This window comes from Corvus brachyrhynchos, unplaced genomic scaffold, assembly GCF_000691975.1.
Source record: "Corvus brachyrhynchos isolate BGI_N302 unplaced genomic scaffold, ASM69197v1 scaffold91, whole genome shotgun sequence".
NCBI lineage: Eukaryota > Metazoa > Chordata > Aves > Passeriformes > Corvidae > Corvus > Corvus brachyrhynchos.
In genome coordinates, this window is record NW_008236442.1 from 871,683 (window position 1) to 893,601 (window position 21,919).

Here is a 21,919-nt window from a genome sequence, read left to right on the forward strand (position 1 = left end):
TCCCTGCAGGCACAGCGATGCTTTGCAGAGCAGCAGTGGATCACTCAATTTTTTAATTTGATAACAGCCTGTGAACTAGCCTAAGACTGACAACCACATGCTTACCCTGACAGCCAGAATAACAGCAAAATGTGGTCATGCAAACACATTCAAGGCAACAGCAAATGCATTTCTGACCTGCAATGTCACCCTTACCTTTTTTCCCTCTGCAAAAAACCAATCATTCCCACGTAATGAAATTATTCTGCACCATTAATAAGTGGACCTTTTAGAAACATCAGCCATGTCCTGAACAGAGATGAGCAGTTTCAGCTGCATGTTTTCCAAGCCATCATTCAGATTTATAGATCAGTAAATGCTGATTTCTAGATAGCACCCAGCAGAAAGACAGTTAACTGAATAAAACTGAGATTTGCAGGAGCTGAGATAAGCAGGATCTGCCATGATTTGCACAATGGATCAACCAAGGTGGGCACATCTCTGCAGAGAAGGAGGGTAGAACACTCTCAGCAGGGAACACTGCTCAGGCACTGAGGGGCAGAGGCTTTCTGTGGCCAGGCTTTGCCTTGTGCCACTGCAGCTGGTGCCAAGGAAAAGACACACAGCCAAGCTTCAGCTGCATAGAAGCTGAGAGCACACAGCCATCAATAAAAGGAGACCAACAGTTAAAAAGAAGAAAAAGAAAGTTATACTAAAGGACACAGTGATGCATTACACTCTATGTGGCCTGTTTTAAGCAGGACAGAGCCAGTGGAGGGTCCACTTGAAGACATGGGCTTGTGTACATCTAGTGCTAATCTACTGCTCTTTTTCAGTTTGGTTTCAACTTGGGGCATTTATACAGCACAGGACTTCTGGAGGTGACAATGCTCAGCCAGACCCTGCAATGAAATAGGGATATATTTTACCTGGTCTTAAGCAGTTTCCTTTTCCTGCCCAATAATCTTATCTGAACAGATTATGCTGCTCTTACATCCTAAAACACAGCTCACGCCATCTTGAAAACTTTCTTTAAGAGCACCTGTTCAGTGAAGCTGTGATGATTCCTTGGCAATTTCTTTTCTGATAAAAGATGTAAATGGCTCTCTACTTTCTTCCTGTACAAAGAACGATGGATCAGGAACTACTAGGCTGGTTTAACAGAGTTAATCCAGAGATAAACCTGTGCTTTCCTTACACAGAAGCAGCTGTTGTCATATCCTATAGAGTTAAAATTCTCTTCAGTTTTAGTATCTGATTTTGGTCCCCTCTTAGATTGCACTTCTAGAGAAATATTTTATGTAGGCAATTCAAAATCTTCACCTTCTGTGACAGAATAGCTCTAGGGAGAAAGAGAAATGGTTTGCAGACAGGCTAGCAAAAAAATAAACAACACTCCTCATAGAAATCACAAGCACTGATTTCCTTCAAAACCAGAAGCTCTTTCCTTCTGAGCAGAGATATAAAAGGCAGCATTATAGGCTGCATACAAAGAGGTGCAAAAAGACATGCATAATTATTCTTTTGCACAATTATGAATGATGCTTCATGTTCTCTGGTATCATCTAGTTTTATAGATGCACATCCTCTTCCCTCCCCCTTTGCTTTGCAGTACTTGTCATGCCAAAGAGAAAAGACAAGACTCTTGCTGAAAATCCCAAAGTCAATTGGACACAATGCAAAAGCTTCCAGAAGAACTGAATGTGCTGCCCAGATTTCTCTCAGTATTTTTAACAGGGAGCACATGACATTGATTTTACTGATTTTGCCATCTTCCCTGTTTTAGAGTGAAGATGGCAAACTCACCATTTAAAAGTATCAGGAAATTATTTTTCATCTCAAAGGAAGGGCGGTCTTCCCCATAATCAGGCTATAAGGAAACACCATGGTATAGGGGTTGCTATGGTTGTTCCATGGTTTACATTCAAACCCTGAACCTCCCAAACATTGTGATGTACCAGACATCAGACAGAAGCCACTTTGCACTTGCCTTTGCTTCATACTGTGTGATAATGGACAATCCATTAATTCAGAATTCAACCCCATCTGTGAATAGGGGTGATTCATAAGAGCATTGCATTGTCTCTCCTTACCTCGTAGTAGCTTTGGACAGCATTTATAAATGCTTCATCTGCCACAATCTGGGTTTCTCCGTTGAGAAAGGCCTGAAAACGATCTTTGATTGTCTGGAGCTGCTGCTTACTTATCTGTAAAGCATGCCAAAAGGAGAAAATTAGTCAGAAAAGGTTTATGTATGAGGGAAAAAAACACAGTAATTGATCTGCAATATCTTATTAAGGAGTGCATTTTTGCTCTCCTTTGGGGACAGCAGCAATAGTTGAGGAACCAGCCACACATGGGTACACACACACATGCACTCTGCACCCTGGCGAGTTCATTTAGGCATCACAAGCACCTGAAGTCACCCTGAATATCATTTCTAAACAACTCTGCCACCACGAAATGCACACAAGACTTTTACTACTTCAGGTATACTCAATTCAGAAGCAAGCTGCTGTGTGAGTGCTTGAAAGAATCTGTTTTGGTGCAACCCCCTCTCCACCCAGTCTCTCCTCCCCTTCAGAAGCTGAGCTTTGATACCAAATGGAAAGCCTTGCAAGCTGGCTGTTGGTTTTTGGGAGGTTTCCATCCTTGCTCATTTCTTTCGGCTTCTCGCACATAAAACAACAGTCAATACCAATGGTGGAAGAATTTAATGTCAAGAAATCCTGAGAGAGCAAACCTGTTCTCCTTATCCTAGCAAGGACTTTCCCTGCTGTCTCTTTGCTGCTCAAAACAGTTTCTGTCCAGCACACAGCTGGTATAACTTACAAGACAATTCTAAGTTTGTCACAATTACATCAGTAGAAAGCTTACAAGGGTTTATTCCAGCCTTGTAAGATAGCATGCCATTATTTTTCCAATTTATCTGTCAGTTTAAAACCAGACATAGCTAAAAACCCACCTCTTCAGCTTACAATGCAGACAAAGTCACAGCAGGCACATAAGTCATGTAGCAGCAATGCCAGCCTAACATCTTAAGATGTAGACAACACTCATGCTGAAGAGCTGCAGGGATTGAAACATAGCTGGGCCTGGTTTACCATGGGGTTACTTCACATTTGAGGATAAGAATTAATTTTGACAGAAGGAAGCAAACAATATGTATATATGGCAACTTCAAACTTAAAGGAAAAGGAGAGCAGTAAGAATTAGTATGGGTATTTATTAGTAAACAAAAGGTCTAGAGAAGAGTCTTTATTTCTCATTTCTATGCCAATGAAAGAAACCAGCCTATTAGAATGGAAGAGAAAGATAAAATAAATGGCTCTAAGTGTCTAAGTGGCTTTGAATAAAGTATAAAAAACTGCAGAGATTCAAACAACTAGAATGAGCATAATGAAGCCTGGTGAACACCACTAGTGATATAAAGCAGGAGAGGGACCACTTGGAAAATGCACTGATAAATATCACTGGAGCTACAATCACGATGTGCTATGCGGGGTGCCTAAGGACTGCGGTAACAAACATCATGAACGCTGGTAATTAATTCCACAACACCACGCTGAGGGGGGTTAGTGAGCAATAGCACTTTGATGTGATAAGCTGGGATTAGTATATCCTACTGCTAATGGAGAGGTGTTCATCAAAGTGACAAAGTGAGACTCAAAATGCTCTGCTTTAGAAAGTGTGGAACAGACTTCTCCACCCTGTGGGTGCTGAAAGGTGAGTAATTCTCACCCCCAAAACAGCAGCCCAGACTTCACAGGGTCTGACACATACAACAAAGCTCAGCATCACAGGGCTGGAGTAAGGACCATCCCTTAACCTGACCCACCTCAGCCTTGGGCCATGAGCCCAGAGGAAAAGCACTGCCAAAAACTTAGAGCTTTTAGGGCTTTTAGGCTGGCAGACTCTTAGGACCAAAACTTAGATCCTATCTGCCATGTCAGCCACCTAAACCCCTTTGTGGTGTTTGCCAACAGCACCCTAGACATCACAAACCCTTGGGCAACATGCACAACATCAGATGTAAAACAGGCTCCAAACCTATCTGAGCTGATGGAGTTGAAAACTGGGTCAGTGATAAGAGGAGCCAGAGACAATGCAGTGATCAAGTGGGAGACACCTGTGGGAAGGTGTTAGGTCTGGGTTTTATTAATCATTTCATTATCTGGGAGAAAGGCAAGATGTTAATTAAACATATTGACGATTTTGTATTAGCAAACATTGTGAATGTCAGAAAGAAATGACAGAGAACAGATGCTATAAAAAAACCATGGTAAGAAACAGAAAAACTACAGGTAACCCTGAAATCAGGGTGCTGAGGCACAAGCAGACATACTAAGAGCACAAGATACTCTCAGCCAAGAGACTTTTCATTTGGGATTTTAACAACATGCATGGCATATTTATTACATTTTTGTGTCCAAGCTATTTCCTAGGACAACCTCCAAAAGTCCTTGCTTGTTCAATTCCTTTAATGCCATCTAGCAGCAGTATTTTATGCTCCTTCCTCAGTACTGATTGGACTACCTTCAGAACAAATGATGCTCCTTGAAATTCCTAGAAATTCCCAATATGCAGCTCACACACAAGTTCCTGGGGGCTGTGGAAATGAATCATCAGATTTGTCTCTGCTAGAGTGTCAGTTGCCTCCTCCTTGGCTAAGCTGTATACCAGCATTTTCCCCACCCTGGGAAACGGAGATCCTCTCTGATCACACCAGGCTGCAACACAGTCCAGTCCTCAGCCTGACACCCCCACCAGATGATGAGACACCACCAGGGTATTGATCCATGTCTGCACCACTGTTAGGGATGTTATCAAGGAAGCAGTCAATATGAGCCACATTTAACTCTTTTCATATTAGACTTAGCTTCTGCAGCACAGCAGCAAACACCTGGTGCAGAAAGCCAGCACTACAAGGGAGGGAGACCAGACCTGGAGGTCAACCAAATGTGCCCAACATGCTCTACCTCCTATTTTATGCCTCTTTCCTTCCCCATGGGGCCCCACAGGCATTGCTGCCAAATCCCAGAAGCACTCCTGGGGCAGCCAGGAGGCTGCACCTCCCAGCAAAGGCTGGAGCAAGGCAGGGGAGCAGTCTCAGCACCAGCATCATGTTCCAGAGCCTTGAAGCAGTGCCAAGTGATGCCACTAACTCAGCCACAGGTTTAAAAGAGCACGTGCCCTGAACACTGAACTGGAAGCTTAAGTGCTTTAAAGGCAGGGGTGTTATTTTATCTCTTGCAATTAGAGGCACCAGTGATAAGCTAGAAATCCATATAAAGCAAGCCAGCAGCTTCTGCAGATCCAGTAAGGCCATTAAGGGGCCAATACAAACCACTTCTCAGTTACCTTCCATAGGGTGCTCACAAATAGCAGAAAACAACAGAATTACTTCCACTTGGAAGGACATCAGAACAACATCACAGCCTTCACACCAGCAGTGGCAGGAGGTGAAACCCTGTTAGGCTGCAAGCCCAGTAGGTGTGAGGATGTTGGGGGCACAGCCTCACTGCCTCCCATGCAAACACAAATCCAAGTGCCATCACACAGGAGAGATGGGAGCAAGTGGGAAAAACGGGTGGATCGAAGAGGTTTATTCTGTTTACCTTCCCCCACTTTTCCAAACCTCTCTGATGTTCCCCACAAGTACTTCCCACGTGGGAGCCATTAAAGAAAAAACAGTCATTTCTGCATTCCACAGGGATCACAGAACACAATACTCTGGACCCAAGAGAACTCTCCCAATTTAATACTGTGGTGTGCTTATGCAGCAGATTTTTTCCCAGACTTTTACCTGTCTAAAGCATGGGAGTGTATTTAAGTTGCCAGATACACACAGGCATATTAAAAACTGTAATCAATTGAGGCAGTGATGATGAACTCCTGGCACAGGTATCAGGCACAGCACCCATGGAGCTTTTGGGCTGGCATCCCTCATGGATTGCATGGCTTTTAATAAAAAGTTTGGCAGATATATTTCCCATAACAGACTACATTATGCAGAAGAGCTCACCAGTGACTAGACATGGGCACTAAATAATTCCTACCTTCTTGGCCTAACTTTGTTAAGAAAAACCACATGCCCAGCACAATCTAGTGACCTCACAAACTGACTAAAGACCCACCAGCCACAAGCAAATCACAGAGGCAACCAAATGAATCTGCTTGATGCAGATCCCAGCAAACAGCACATCAGCCACTTAAGGACAAACGTTCACCAGCAGCTTTCTTGCTCTGTGTTATTTTTGCACATACTCAGTCTGACTCAGAAACAAAAGCAAATCTGAATGCAGGGAGCCATGGCATCTTCTCCAAAGTGCTCCAACCAGTGAACAGCTGGCACCATCTCTGCACATTGTCTCCAGCCTCCTTCACCTACACCAGGGCAGCACAAGCACTGGAAAGGGAGCTGTCTGCCACAGAAAACTTCCCTGAAAAGAGTTATACACAGCAATGTGCCTCACTAAGCCATCCTCTCTCCAGAATGCTTTGCTGAGTCTGAGCATGCAGGAGTAAGTACAGCACCAAAATGGGCCCAGAGAGGCGGTGGCATCTCCAGCCTTGCAAATTTCCACAGCCTGACTGCATGAAAATTATCTGTTTTGGGAGGGAGCCCTGCTTTGAACAGGGAAATTGGGCCAGAGACTCCAGAACTCCCTTGCAAGCTACATTATGCTACAGCAGTACCATATTCCAACAGAAGATTTAGAAGGAGGGGCCATCCTAGATTGTAGATTGCTGAATCTGTCAGTAGCAGGCAGCAGCATAATGTCCACACCTGTACAGGTACTCAAACCTGCTAATAAAGCCCTGTCCATCAATGTGATGGCTGCTGAAATCAATCAGATTTGGGCTGTGTAGAGGGATGTTTCCAAGTGAAAGGCACCCCTGTGGCTGAGAGGTGACCCTCTTTACTGCCACACTTGAACACCTCTGACCAAGGACTGAATATTTCAGTGCACTGATGCCTCACAGAACCCTTGCACACTGCACATCCCACTGGAAGGGTCTTTCCTGCAGGCAGGACATGAGGATGCATCACAGCACTGCACACTGGTCCCTAATGGCTCAGCCCATCAGCATCACCCTTGTCCTAAAGGAATTGTTTCAGCTGAGGACTGCAGGTAATTCCCAGGGGACACACTTCTGCCTTTTGTCCAGAAAGCCCAGCAGCAGTCAACCACAAGCAGCACTGAGCTCTTCCTCCTTAGGGCACCTGCTGCTCAGGGACCACTGCAGGGAGAAAAGGAGGAATATTTTACTGCTCACTGTGCTGTTGCTCTGGGTTTGGTTTTGTAACATCTAATAAATATTTTATTACTCCTCAGCACCAGGTGATTTAGGAAAAATCTAAACCAACCAAATGAGCATCTCTCATCATTGCTGCTTCCATAGCCAGAAAACCAGTCATGACACAAACAATGTGGGAGGGAAGGTGTGGAGGGAGGCCAGAGCAGCCAAGCACTGGTCTTAGGAGAGAGGTCAGAGGCCCCAGCAATGAGCACGAGACTAGAAAAAAAACCCAATCAGGTTATTTTGCACTGAGAAAAAGTACCAGCTTGTCCCTCTGTTGATTTCCCTACTACAAGAGAGGGCCACAGGTGGGGTGACTCACAGACCCAGCATTTGGGATTTTAATTGCAAACTCTCCTGGGCAGGTGTAGCTGCTCTGCAAACAGCTGAACACTGCTGGCTTTTCACTGCTAACATACACAACCAGCATTAATTGCCAGTCTCAGACAACTGTTCCCAGCCACCTAACAGTGCCTTTTCTGGTTGTTTCAGTGAAATTTAATACTTGTTACCAGAAAGAGCTTCTTGTGCTTTGCTTCCTGATAGCCACCATACATCTTTCCAGGGACACCCTTACAATCTGACCATACACAAATCACTGTTTTACTGCTGCCTGTACAATTCCCTCTTTATGGGTGCTTGATTTGTTGCCTCTCCCCTTAATCCATGCTTTACAGGCCCTGATGATCCACACTGCCCACCCACTCTCCAGCCACATTCATCCTTTGTGAGTGGCAGACAAGAAAAAGACATGGTCCTGGCAAGCCACCCTAGTGTCACCTACTCATCTCTCAGAAGAGGTGTCCAGCTGATTTGTTGCAGGGAAAAAGACTGCACCATGACTGTGCCTGGGATTACACATGTGGGCAGTGAAGAGCACACACAACTCCTTCTGCCTGCAGCAGCTCATGCCCTGTCTGCTCAGCCCACCTGTGATGCTTGGGATGGGTCAGACCAATGGGAATCCTCCAGGAGAAAGACTCCTACATGCCTACCTGCCCTGTGCTCAGAGATCAGGCTGGGTTTGAGCACAAACAATGCAAACAGCTCCTGGGTCCTTACACACCAGCACAGCACTGATTTGGAGGTCAGAGATTGAACAGGCCTCTCACTCAAGCAGCTCAAGAAGACAAGAATAGTATTTCCTGACCTAAGGGTAAATATCTGCTTCAGCAATGTGACCAAAGGGGAGGGAAACCCACTAGAGCCGCCTGCAGAGGAAGAAAGCGCCTTCCTCTGCCCAGCCACAGAGCTACCACCCAGCCATGCCTCCCCACAGCACCAGCCCCAGTCCCTGCCAGGACCTCTCACTACCACTGTCATTACAAGCAAACTTCAGCAGCTTTGCAGCACAAGCAGTGAGTGCTAAATGATTTTGGCACTTGCTGGAACATTTCTCCTGTAAAGAGGCTCAAGTATTGCTGGGTATGTATGGGAAGGCAAAACATCAATCCCTTTGGTTAAGCCAGCTGCAGACAGAGGCTCTAGATCAAGCAGTGCAGATGTCCTCTTTCCACTGTCCCAAACTACATCCAGTAGCAGATTTATCAGAGAGACAAAGCACAGGCTCTGAGCTGCTCTCTGAAATACATGGATGTGCTTTTTTATCCTCTCAAACCCTGAGTATATTTCTTTTCTATGATTCATTCTGCCAGCCAGGCACATTTCTTTGACATACATGAAAGACCTAAAATGCTCCTACTTTCTGACACGCTGCAGTGCACAATGCTAAAAAAGGAAAGCAAAGCCAGGACTTGGGACTAGGCCTTGCCATGATGACTTTCCCCTTGTGCTTTCCAAGCTACACCTTCCTTTTTCAACATGCCACCACAGAGCAAGCCTAGATGCAGGAACATCAAAAGGTACTTCATCACAGCCTGCTTCACTTGCTACCTTTGTTTGTACCGGGGTATCCATCTGACGCTCACATACCACCCTTGCATCTCTCCCCTGAAAAGGGTCCCCTTTTCCATTAAAATCACAGAATCACAGAATTGTTTGGGTTGGAAGGGACCTCAAAGATCATTAAGTTCCAACCCCTCTGTCATGGGCAGACACACCTCCCACTAGACCAGGATGCTCAACTGTGGTTCCAATCAGGAATTTCTGCTCCTGCCTGCAAGTTTCTTTCTCCTGCATGTCTCCTCCTGGCTGGTCCCTCCTCTGCAGCTGACATGCTGGCAAGTAACCCCAAGATGGAGCCACCTGACAAGAGCACAGAAAACTTGTAACTTCACCCACCTTTGATCTTATTTTACCTAAGTAAGCCATTAGCAGAGTGAGTTTGTGACAGATCCAACAGACTAAGCTAGCCCTGCTGGGTACCTTTCTGTGTATGATCAAACAGATACAGGCCCCTATTTTTTTACTGATAATAAAAATATGACTTTGATCTTAGAAGAATAGAGAAGCCAGCACAAAACAGAAGCAAAAAATAGCAATGATTAAATACTAGGCCAGTGACTGAGGATGGGCTGAGGGGTGATTGCTGCTCTAAGAGACCTCCCTGGTGACTTCTGCTGTGCTGGGAGCCTTGCCTGGTGAGGTCTGCTGGGTAAAACACATCACTGTAATGTGGCAGCTTTCAGCAGAAAGCCCAGCATCATCCTGCCTGTGGTAAAAGTGCAGCTGCTCTGTTAATAAAACAGATAAAAACAAACCCATAAAAATACTAGCAGAAATACATCTACGCAATAAATCCAGGAGCCAGATAGAATGGAGGCTGTCTAGAATGGGCAGAGTGACAAGCAAAGCTGCCCAACACTGGGTACCCCTTTGGGTGCCCAAAGGCAGGAAACAAATCGCTTTACTCTCAGGCTGGATTCTGCAGCTGGATTATCATCTCCTCCTCTCTCTGGCTCAAATACCTTCCTTATTCCTTCCCAGTCCCAGTCTGATTAACCTCAAGTCCTGAGGGCCACTAACACAACTGCCTACCACAGTCTGGTCCAGCAAATCCCGCTAGCAAAGGCCTGGCCAGAGGGGCACTTTGAGACATGTTTGCTCTGACTGGTATAGGAACTCTGTAAACGCAACAGAAATGGCTTAGCCTGCCCTTTCACTCCAGCAGTGCAGTACATGTGGTACATACAGTGCACATTGCTGCTCTGAGACCTCAAAAAACACTTAACACAGGAAAAAGGATCAAGGGAAGATCTTCCTTCTCCTCTGGAGCATTACAGGCAGTCTTGGAAAGTAACATTTTCACTCCTCCTCTTTTTCTGTTGGATGGAAAACAACACATGGTCTATTGAAGACTGTGAGTGTTAACGTGACACAGCTTCTGAGACATTACCTCACATCCTTTCATGCCTCAAGACCTTGGTGTGCTGCAGTGAAGGAAGGAGGTGGGGAGCTGGAGAACATCACAGGTCCTTCTCCATGAGACACCCATGCCGAGACCCTTGGAGAAGTCAGGAACAGGTTGGGCTATGATCCTACTAGAATTTGTATTTATTTCAGAATATTCTGAGGACAACTTCCAGAACTTGGATGTTCAGAGCCTGACTGAAAGGAAGTAAAAAAGCCAATTTGGGGTATGGATGTTATGCATCTATTGCCCAGTGGCTGCAAAGCCCTAAGCCTCCTGCTTCTGTCCCCATGACAGGGATGCAAAACTTCTCATTCAATCATCTGCAATAGATAGCTGATACTGTATTTATTTGATAAAAAAAATGTGCAAAATCTTGTATGAGTGCTACAAAGGAGCATTCACAAACAATTCCCAGGATCCCGAAAGAAATAATTGTATAGAAGTGATGGTTTTACACTGCTGATCTATGTGGCCAGAGCCCCTTTGACCAGGAACACTCTGCCAGCCCCTCCTGAGGGGTAACTAACAGCACAGAACCTCTTTCCACCACCTGGGCCAGTGTTATTTGGACAGTTCAGCACTCCAAAGATCAGTAACCCATATTGCTGCTGACACTATCCAAGCATCTCCGTTCTTGGACTAGGGGCTAGGAATGGCCCAGTATATTGTGGGTTTGGAGATCCCAAGCACAACCTAAGGACAGTTAAATATCCATAAACTAACTGATCCACAAATGTGGGTGAAGGATGAGGTGGGAACACAAGGTGGTCTCTGCTGGGGGGTTCTGAGATTCAGGGAAGTCCTTGCTCTCCAACAGCCCATTTGTTTGCTCCCTCTGTGCTGCATTTCCCATTTGTGAGGGAGAGTAACAGCACTTTGTTTCTTTCCAGAAGTGGCTACATGCATGAAAAGACTGAGAGCCTCTCACAGGCTAGGATGTTGGGTATCCAAGATGAAAAGCAAGCTACTTTTACAGACACTTTTAAATCACTATTTGAACTATTTTCATCTCTGTGTTCCTACTCCAGGCAGACCTTACAGGTTGCAGAAGCCAATCATCCTTCCTGGTTAATGTATACAGCGGCTCATGCTGACTTAAAAATATTAAACAATCTAAAGAGCTAAAGATCTCCTACCGACACTTCAGATGTCCAAACAAGAAACCCAGGCTTGTCTCTATTCTTTTTTTTAAGGCAAAAAAAGAAAAAGCACATCTATCATCACTGGCGTTGTTTTTGCATAATTTTGATCATTAAACTCTGCCTCTCCTCCATGTCACAAGCTATTTTAAAAACAGTTCTTATTTAGCAGAAGTGGCAGACAAAAGAATGGAGGCTCAAGGACTCCTGGTGTATCCCAGACTCTGTGAAAGTGCTGCTTTCAGCCTGGCAGAGTTAGCAGGGGAGAGAATGTCTTTGATGGGAATGAACAAGATGGCAAGAAATGGAGAGGGGCTTTCAGGCAGACAAGGCTGAAATGGTGAGCCCTGCTGTGGGCATCCCATATGCTCATGCTGCCCCTGCCAGAGCTGGGGAAAACACCAGCCCCCAAAACAGAGGGCTGGTGTCTGAATCAACATGAAATTGGGCTGCTGGAGCAGAAGAGGAAGCAGACACAGGTCTGAGCAATATTTCTTTTCCAAAGAAAGTACATTTTCAAAGCAGCCCACTAAAAGATGTGACCTACTACACACCACAGCTCTGGATAAGTACAACTTGTCGTGTTTGAAATTTTCCCTTATTCTGTGCATGTGCCATGATTTCCAGGAAATAAAAAGAAAGAAAACACTCCAGATTTTAAGAAAATCTGTGTAAGAGCCAAATGCATCTCTGATCCACTAAAAGAGAAGCTGTCTCCTTCAGACAGCACTTGAAAAAGGTTCAATCAATCAGTCAAGCCAGAACAGAATTTGCTTCTAGATAGAAAAACAAGAGAAAAGGTGTGAAACTGTAGTACACCTCCTCCTCCACCTCACATTTCCTGCTAAAGTGAGTAATACTGGATTTTACAAGGGCATGTTGTTCAGAGCTTGAAGAGAAAGTTTAGTAAAAGGTAATTTGTTCTGAGGCAACAAACTACTGCAAGAAAACAGAGCATTTCAACTTTCCAGGCCCACCACCAGGCAGAGACACGGGAATATACCTTCACAGGATGGCTGGTATGTACCTGGAATAACTGAGAATGTCTGTCTGCTCCTTCAAAGACATCAGGGAAATTCATCGGCAATAACATCATTCCACTGGGTGATTTACTATTGTTTAAGGAAAGGCACAGTTAAAATTATCCAATTTGTTTCCCACAGCCCTAGTCTTTGGACCCAGTTTCTGTCAGGAGGCTGAAAACAAGGGGGCAAATCTTGTGAATTACCTGAGGCATCATAGAGATGGGACGAGAGCCCCACGGTGACATACCCCCAAGGGTGGCTTTGCACAAGCAAGTGCTCAGATTTCCAGGCTTGGAGCACATTCACTTGGCAGGGGAGGCTGGAGGAAGCAGTGACCTTTACTCAGCTTTGGGCTGTAAGCATAAATGAAACCCAGCTAGGGCAGTCATGGTACACACAGCCTGTGTGTGGTGTGGGCCATCTGCAAAGGCACAATTAGCTGCTTGCATGAAATTAGTTCAATCATGGTTTTCAAGATAAGGAAAAGGCCGTTTGCTGGCTGACAGGCTCTGGAGTCTGCAGTGATCAGTCCAAGCCTTGCAACCCAGGGAGATCTCCTGGGGAACTGGTGGCAGGACAGAGGTGAGGCATCCGAGCTGAGCACAGCTTGGCACCGGGACTTTCCCCAGGCAAACCCCACCAGTGGAATGAAAGAAGCAATGTCACAACCAACATATGATTGAATCATCCCTGGGGGCACCTGGCAGGGGCAAGAGGGACATCCTGGCTCCCCGAGCAACTAGCCCTCTGCCCTTGGTGCCTCTGGCCGGCATGCTGGCTGTCTTTTGCCCTTCACCTCCTGCCAAGTTTAATTAGAGCTAAAGAACATCCCCCCAAAGCTACTTGCTGTGACCCAGCACCAGCCACCCAGTCCCAGCAGCAGCACCCAACTGCACAAATCTTTCCTGTTGGCTCCTGGGCACAGGAAGCAAAGGAAGCCAGATCTGGTCTGGTCCAACCGCCTTCCCATCAGCCTGGATACACAGTACTACTGGTAAGCTGGATATCAAAAAAAACCCAAAACAAACCACCTTAAAAAAGTCTTTGTTTGTGCCTCTGGTGGGCTGTGGGGCTTTTTTTGGCCAAAAGTTAGAGACAGTAGTTCAAAACATCCAGCTTTCCTAACAAACCCAAAAGACTAAGTTTGGTACCACTATTATACATTAACTCTCTAAAGTCTGGCAGTTTTCAACACAGCAGTTGTATATGGCCCTACATAAAAATCCTTTCCAAAAACACATGCCTACACATTAAAAACTCTCTCATTTAAGCCAGGAAAGCTGTTTTACGGATTCCTGTGAAATGTAGTATATTGCAGGCTGTCTCAAAAAGAAGAAAGATTCATTTTTCTTCTTTGGGCTTGAGGCAGAATAATTTTAAAGGCTTTGAGTGAGTGATGACCTCTGTGCATTTCTGCTGGGAGGGTCAGACCTGCCTGCTATCCTCTTCCCATCAGATGAGCTCCTCATTTGCTGTGGGTTGTGCAGAATTGCAAGCCAATGCTACAAGAACAGTAACCTGCAGAAGAAGGGGATGTAACAGATGGAGTAAATATCCTCTTCAACAAACCCCTAGAATATGTTGTCCAAGCTCAAAATCCAGATTTCCTGTGTCTTACACTACCTTACAGTGGCTGAAAAAGCCCAAGAGGAGGGAGGAGAGCAGGCTGTGCACAGAGGGAGCAGAACACAATCCCAAAGGGCAGGAGGGAAGAATTGCCTGTTGCTACATCTGGTAATGAGTTTGTCTGCATATTCAGAGTACAAGTTGAAACCCCCACAAAAAGCAGCAAAGCTACTGCAGAACTGAAGCATATAATTTCTGAGGAGTATTTGTAGGAGCAGAAAAACACGTGGGCATACAGAAAAAGACAAAATGAAATTATTCTTCATAAAAGGCAGCTGTGCTAGCACTTGCCTACAGCATTCCTACATCCTGGAGCTTCCCTTCTGCTTCTAGGAGCCCTGGAAGAGATCACTGAAACCATAACAATCAAAACCACAAAAAGGGGGAAAATAAGCTCCCCAAATGAGCACAATGCATTGAATCACTACTCTCATTTTACTCCTCCCAATAAGTGTGAAGAGCAGGCTATATCCTGGAAGCAAGTCTGTGCAGGTAGCAGAGCCCAGAGCTTGCTGGCAGCTGGACCACAGTACTCCATGTTACTCTGATCCCATAAAACTGATCCCAGGCTCTGCTGTACATGCACAGACAATCCCAGCCACTACAGGTCACCTCAGCCTACAGCATGGATTGCCTTTTTTTTTTTTTAGCTCAAACATTCCTATTAGAAGCCTCAGCCTACGCTGAGGAATTAGAGATAACTGGTACCCGCAGAAATTGGAAGGAAAACCACTAATCTTAAATAGTGCTTAAATAAATACTGCAGAACTGAGGATGTGGGAATCCAGTCTCTTACCTGAAAATGCCTCAAAACATTTGAATGAAAGGAGCTCAGAGTTTCGCTCCTGGTGCTGATTGCTGGGCCAGCACCAGCACAGCCAGCGATGGCCTCTCCCTTGGCATGACACACACTGCAGAATGGGCCCACACAGCCTGCTCCAGAAGAGGCAGCCGTGATTGACAAATGCTTTCCCAGCCCTCTGCGATATCGGCAGCGAGCTTCCCTGGCAGCTGGATGCGGGAATAGGAATGCTGGGAGATGGGCAGGGAACCAACGGAGTGTGCGGGTGAAGGCAGGTGATGCCAAACCCACAGCACCAGCTGTGCTGGCTCATGCAGCTCCTGTGGCCTCAAAACCTCATGAAGAAGAGGGGACCAGGCTGAACTGTGACCAAGCAGGTTTTGCCCAGAAAGCTGGGCCAGGCTGGGGCGTGCACAAAGGGGAAATGCTAGAAAGCGGCACAAACAAGCCCATTCCCCTTGATTCCCCTTGGCAGGGCTTTCTCCAGCAATGCCCACATTACTTCACCATCCAGCCCCTCCTTGTTTGCAATTTCCAAACTTCAGAGACCTACACACAACGGTTTCTTGAGTGGGCAAGCATCCTGCCCACACTGACAAGAGAAGGACAAACTGGTGGGAAACTTTGTTCCACCTCCAACTCATTTCCAGCCAGGTTTCAGCACTTGGCTTGACCCACGCAGCAGAGAAAGATGCCAGGTTCCAGCTGAAACCCTGGCTGTGGGCTTGGAAAGTCAGACATTATGCATGCTGTAGCAAACAAAATCAGCAATAAAATCCTCCCCCCTAAGAAATATTGGAAAAAAAATGTCAGGGAAGCTGGCAACAGAAGTAACTTGCAAACTTCAGCATCCCTGCCCATCAGCTCCAGTCCTGGAGAAGATATTTTTGCCTTCACTGACTCAAAAGCCCAAGTCTTTATCAGGAGCAAAGTTCCCCAAGCCTGAATGCAGAACTGCTGGGCATAATTCGTCACTCCTGGTTGATGTCTGTCTTTGCAATCTCACCTTTCTCTCTGATGCCATCTCCCAGGATACACTAAAGCTCTCCTTAAATTTAGGTGGCAAGTAGAAATTTTTTTTCCTTTAATCTTCTGAACTGTGACTACTTCTTTACAAACCATGTACTATTTTTGAGCTTTGTAATTAAGTCCTTAGACATTTCTTACAGAAATGTGATTTAAGCGAGCAAAAGAAAATCCCAATTCATCCTGACACAATGAAGAAGCAAGGAAAGTGAAGATAGTATCAGAAAAAAAAAAGCAACAAAGAAAGACAGAAGCCTTTGCCACATTGCAGGCTAACAGCAGACTCATGCAGCAAGAACATGACAGAATAAAGATGCTTATCTTGAGCAACCAAAAGCCTGCACAACATGAGTCAGTAAGAGCAAGGCAACCATCAGCCTATTTGGTAGACCAAGGAGATTTCTGAATGGGGCTGGTTGCTGAGCCCTCTGCTAAGCTGTGCACAAATCCTCTTTGCCTACGGGCTGACATTTGGGTGGGTGACAGAGGCTGCATTCCCTGCTCAGGGGCTGCTGCTGAAGAGAGAGCAGCATATCCTGTAGTTATGGAGGGCCACAGGGAAAGCCTCTGAAGCACTGTGTCAAAGGCTGGAATTCAAAGGAAGAAGACTACTCTTCCCTTGTTCTTGGTGCCTGAGAACAGGCATTAACTCCCACCACACTCTTCAGCTTTACAGGCTCTTCACAAGAAAGAAAATAACAGAACATTAAGCTGGCATGGTACATATGAAGTGACAGCAAGACCCCTGGCAGTAAAATCTCTGTGTGATGCAGAAGGAATTACCTCCACAATTCCACTCCTGTCAGACAGCTAAGCACAGGGGTGCTGTGCTGGTGATGCCAGAGTGTGATTTCCATTAGTGTTAATAGGAACTACTGACAGAAGCAGCAGCCAAGAAGCCAAAAAGCCTCCAGTCTTGATGACTGCCTTTGATGAGTACAGAACTGCATTAAGTCAGTCCAGACAGCTGTACCAGGCAAATGATCATGGCTGTGAGTATGAGAAAAGAGCCAGGGATCAGGCTCCAAAGAAGGGCTGGATCCCAGCTGGGATGGGGCACTGGAGCCGGAACAGCACAAATGGCCAGTGAGGTGCCAGCAATGGCACCAGCCAAATCCCGCTCCAGTGTCCACATGGCGGTTGGTCACAGTCCTAAGGAGCAAGCTTGAAGGAACCAGGTGGCCACTGCAGCATTTCTTGCAGCTACTCCATGAACACCTACTGCCAACAACCACCGAGGTCCTTGGGATGGAGCACAGAAAAGAATTTCTATCCCCATTGGAAACATAAGATAGTTCACAAGAAAGTATAGGTTTGGAAAAACAAGGGCTTGGGATCAGAAGATGATATAACAAAAAACAAAAGGTGGTCCATGAGAAAACTACATGTATGGAAGAACAGGGACTTGAAATTTAAAGGTGTTGTTTTGGTCCCCATTAAGGTCCAGCAGTTCAGACAGAGAGAAAAGTCCGTCATTACAACCATCACTTCAAGTCATTGAGGATTTTTTGGATAAGCAAAGGCCTAGAGAAAATTCATCCCCAAGATATAAAAATAGATTTTTATTAATTAGAGAAAAAGCCAGATACAAATCACAATCCCCTGAGAGTAGATAAGATAGATGTCAAGGTTATTTTCTTCAAAACAGTTTAATAAGCAGGTGCTGAGCCAGTGGTGGCCATCTCCTGTGTGTGCCACCCAAAGCAAGTCACTGGCACAGGCTTGGCCCTTACAATTTGCAGCAAAACCAACAGGTCTCACAGCGGATTCCCTGCCAGTTTTAAGTCCCTACCCATCACCTCCACCACTCGTTTCTCATCAGCTCTCTGCAGACAGCAACAGATCGTTTCATCCTGTTACTTACGCCACAGAAATTTAGACTCGAGGAAAAGTAGGCATAACAATATTACATTATTTAAGCAACCAACTTAGCTGACTACTTCAAATTCTGCCTGATCTGCTGGCAAGAGCAACAGACCTTTAATTAAACTAACTAGCCCTGGGCCAGAGAAAGACTTCTGTCCTGCTGATTCATTTGATAGGAGGTGATGGTGCCACGATCACCATCACAGTTCAAAGCACTTCTGAGTACTCGCCCACAGCTCACTCAAATCCCTTTGGTTGCAAATGCCTCTGCAGAAGCCTGTGCTACCCAGGCACCTGCCTTATCCCATTCATACCCAGGTCAGCTCCGGGGCCCGTTTTTGTGCTGATAACCTGAGTCTTGTGACCTCTCTGTACCATTTGGTGCAGAATGAAAATAGCAGAAAACCCTACAAGGCCTAGCCCCAAGGTACTCATAACTCAAATAATTTCACATGGTAAGCCATGAGAGCCAGGAGCAGTCCCCTTCACAGGGCTGTGCCAAGGACACAAGTCTGTGTCCCTTGGGCAGGGACTGATGCTGAGCTCTGGAAGGGGAGCCCAAGCTTGTGCCAAGAGAATCTGGGCACAGAGGAAAGAGCAACCCCTCCCACCGTACTGCCACTTGCCCCCCTCACGTTTGCCAAACACCTTAGGAAAAGCCAGATTCTTCACAGGAGCACATGGCTGCAGAGAAGAGACATAGCTCTGTACAACCCAGGATAATGCTCCATCATGTAGCACTGCCCCAGCCCACACCAGGCTTCATCTTCTACTACACACTGAAGTGAACTGCAATTTTTTATGCTTTTTTCTTTTCTTCTGGGAAGAAGCTAATTAGAGTGGGAAAGGATCTCCACGACACTCATGTACAACTCCTGCATTTCAGAGACTTTTACTTTGTGTTATGCAACTACCACACACACAATGTACTTGAAATTATATCGCATGCAACCTAATCAAACACCACGGCACCAGATAGTTGAATCATGCTGTGATAAATAAGGAAAACTATTTTGTGTACGCATGGCAAATTCCCCCTTGCACCTTAGTCAAAGTGGCACCTACTACCAATTATCAGGTCAGTAAAATGCATCTATTATTTAGTGTAATGGCTTAACTTAACACTGTCAAGTGCACAGCTGGGGGTGCACTAAGTACTCGCACAGTGCAGGGAAGGGGCACCTTGCTGGCACTGACCATGCAGGGAGACCTTGCATGGGGAGCATGAGCAAGGCAACAAATGTGAGCCCAGAGCAGGGCTGTAAGAAACAAAGAGCCCCCTTGGGAAAGCTTTGAGGACAAGTATCCTCAAACTATGGAAAACTCTGCTGAAAAAAAAGAAAATAGCTCATTCCCACTCACATCCACAACAAGAAGTTAAAAGTATGTGTTACAGCAAGGAAGCCAGGCTGAATACTGGAGAAAAAGCCCTGTCCCAGTAAGGATGCAGATACACAGGAGGAACTGGCCCAGGAACTCATGTCCCCACATCCCCAGCAGGAACAACCTGGGCATACTCAATCCAGCTCTAAGAGAGGAAGATGTTCAGATAACCTGAGGTCTTTCCAGCCCTATTTTTACAGGATTTCTACCCTTCACTCCAGCTGCCCTACCATATCTCGCAAGAGGCATCCCACAGCCGATGCTGCTCTGCAGCAGCCCCCGCAAGTGGCACAAGCTATATTTATTCTGGTACATTGCAGTGGGAAGCTTTAATCTGTGTAATCGCCTCAGAGAAGATTTCATTCAGTGAGGGGAAAGCAATTACTGTTTCATTTGCAACCAGTTGCCTTCCCAGGGTCTTAATCTATCAGAGATGGAGGGTCCTGTCAGCCCCTGCACCTACCTGGGCAGTTTTTATGAGACAGGTTTATGACTCTGATAAAAGCACCTGCAGATACTCAAGGTTTTCAGCCTGTTTGAAGCAATTTTTCTCCCCCCAGTTGTTATTGCTTTTATCTGACATCTTACACCCTGCATGAAGAAAACAACTGGATATAATCCTAGATTAAAGGGATTGTAACGCAGAATTAAATACAAGCCATACCCTTCATAGGGTTTGCTGTCATCATTCACCAAGCACAGAGCTCAACTGTTTGGGAGGTGGTCAGCTGGTGGTGGCATTTCTGATAGTCTCTGCAGCTCCTGATTTTTCTAGACAGGCATTTACATCTCCCCACAGAGGTGGGAGGAAAGAAAACCAACCTAAAATTTTAAAAAAAAAACCTAACCCAGCAACAAAACAAACAATCCTTGGTGTTTCCGTATGATGCTGCATTAAAATCCCTTTAAGATTTCACTTCAAAAACTAGCAGCTTAAATCCAAATTCTCAGCAGGACTCTGCACATGTTGGAGCTGCTGCACCTCAGTGCTAGGAAGGTTTGTGGTCCCACAACAACCATGCCAGGAACCAGAGGAAGGTAACTGATGCTCAAATCAGACAAGAAAAAAGTCCCGAGGAAAGGATATTTGCTGTCTACTGCAGCAAGGACCACAATTGCAGAGCAATGCAAAAGCCCAGCAGGAAATCTTTATGACTTTATCTTACATCAGGAAAGACACCATATACTTATATGCACAGCTGCATGCTTGGAAAAAAAAAAAAAAGGCACTTTAATCTTCTGCTTTTTCCAGCCTGGCAGCCAAAGCAGCTTGACATGATAAAGAGACTTGAGAGTTGTGAAAACTACATACTAAAAGGAGAAAATTTCTAACTGCCTTTCTCTTGTAAATTGTGGCAGCCAAAAAATCCAACCCTAAAATAAAGACATGCCTGAAGGTAGCAATTTTACAATCAGCAACATAATGATTTATATCACTACTGTCATCTTTGTTGGGGAAAAGGAAGCCAGGTATTGTGATCATTAGCTTTTTGATACAGATGATATTTTTAAATGAGGAAAAACACATGCATTTTAATCAGGAACTGAAGGAAATTGCTCTGAAACACAGAAGAATCTGCAGCTCATGCCAAAATTTGCAAACACAGGAGATGAATATTAAGATGACAAACATCATCAGTGACATCCCGAGCTGCTGCACATCCCTGGGTACGTGTGTACGTGTTCCAGGGTGAGTGGGAGCTCACTCACCCTGGAACACGGGATCCCACACCCTCCCAAAACGTATGTCCTCATGCCACAAGCCCTGAGCAGGCACAGCCTGGAAACTGGCCCCACTCATGCTGAAGCCTGTGGATTTCCAGGTGCTGGTCTCACACAGCAAGGTGCCATCGCTCCCACCTGGAATCCAGCTGCACACAGCACTGGGGCTCCCCAGTTCCCACTGATGGCAGACACAATGCAGCAGCGTTGGGTCCCACTCAGAGACAGCAGCACCAGGCTCTTCTCTTAAAAAGCAACTAAGAGCCAAGATGTTACTGCCTCTTTTCCCCAGAAAAGTTCCAGAAGCAAAGACTGGCCTACCTGGTACTCAGTTTCTAAGCTCCTGCCTATGCCTTGGCAGACACACATGAAGTTGCAGGTGTAAAAGACAGGAGGTTGCTGTTGTAGAAGGATTAAAAATCAACTGAACTTAACCTTCAATGCAACAACGTGGCTTCTCATGCTTCAATTCCCCAGTGTAACCATAATCACATTTATGGCTGAGAACCAGGAAACTGTTTTCAGAGACCAGTTAACATGCAGCCTTCCACAAGCCTGGGTGATATGACAGCAAGGGCATCAGCACAGGCTTTCTTAAGCCCAACAGAGCAGGTTTGAAATTGGGATGCATTTTAAAGCAACAGTACAGAACTTCCTGCAGATGACATCAGCAGCACATCAAACTTCACTGATTGTTTGCAGAGAACAGCAGAAAAAGCACTGAGAGTGCTCA

At 45.6% G+C, this 21,919-nt stretch overlaps 1 protein-coding gene across 1 annotated transcript in view; it reads right to left on the minus strand.

Moving 5' to 3' along the window:
* The window catches only part of CADPS (calcium dependent secretion activator), a 173,211-nt gene extending 165,370 nt beyond the window's left edge, over positions 1-7,841 (minus strand). Inside the window, exons 1-2 of the mRNA XM_017747151.1 lie at positions 7,797-7,841; positions 2,073-2,186 (exon numbers count right to left, since the gene is read on the minus strand). Coding sequence (XP_017602640.1) covers positions 2,073-2,186; positions 7,797-7,841 — 159 coding nt within the window. The remainder of the gene's footprint in view (positions 1-2,072; positions 2,187-7,796) is intronic.
* Between the last annotated feature and the right edge of the window lie 14,078 nt (positions 7,842-21,919).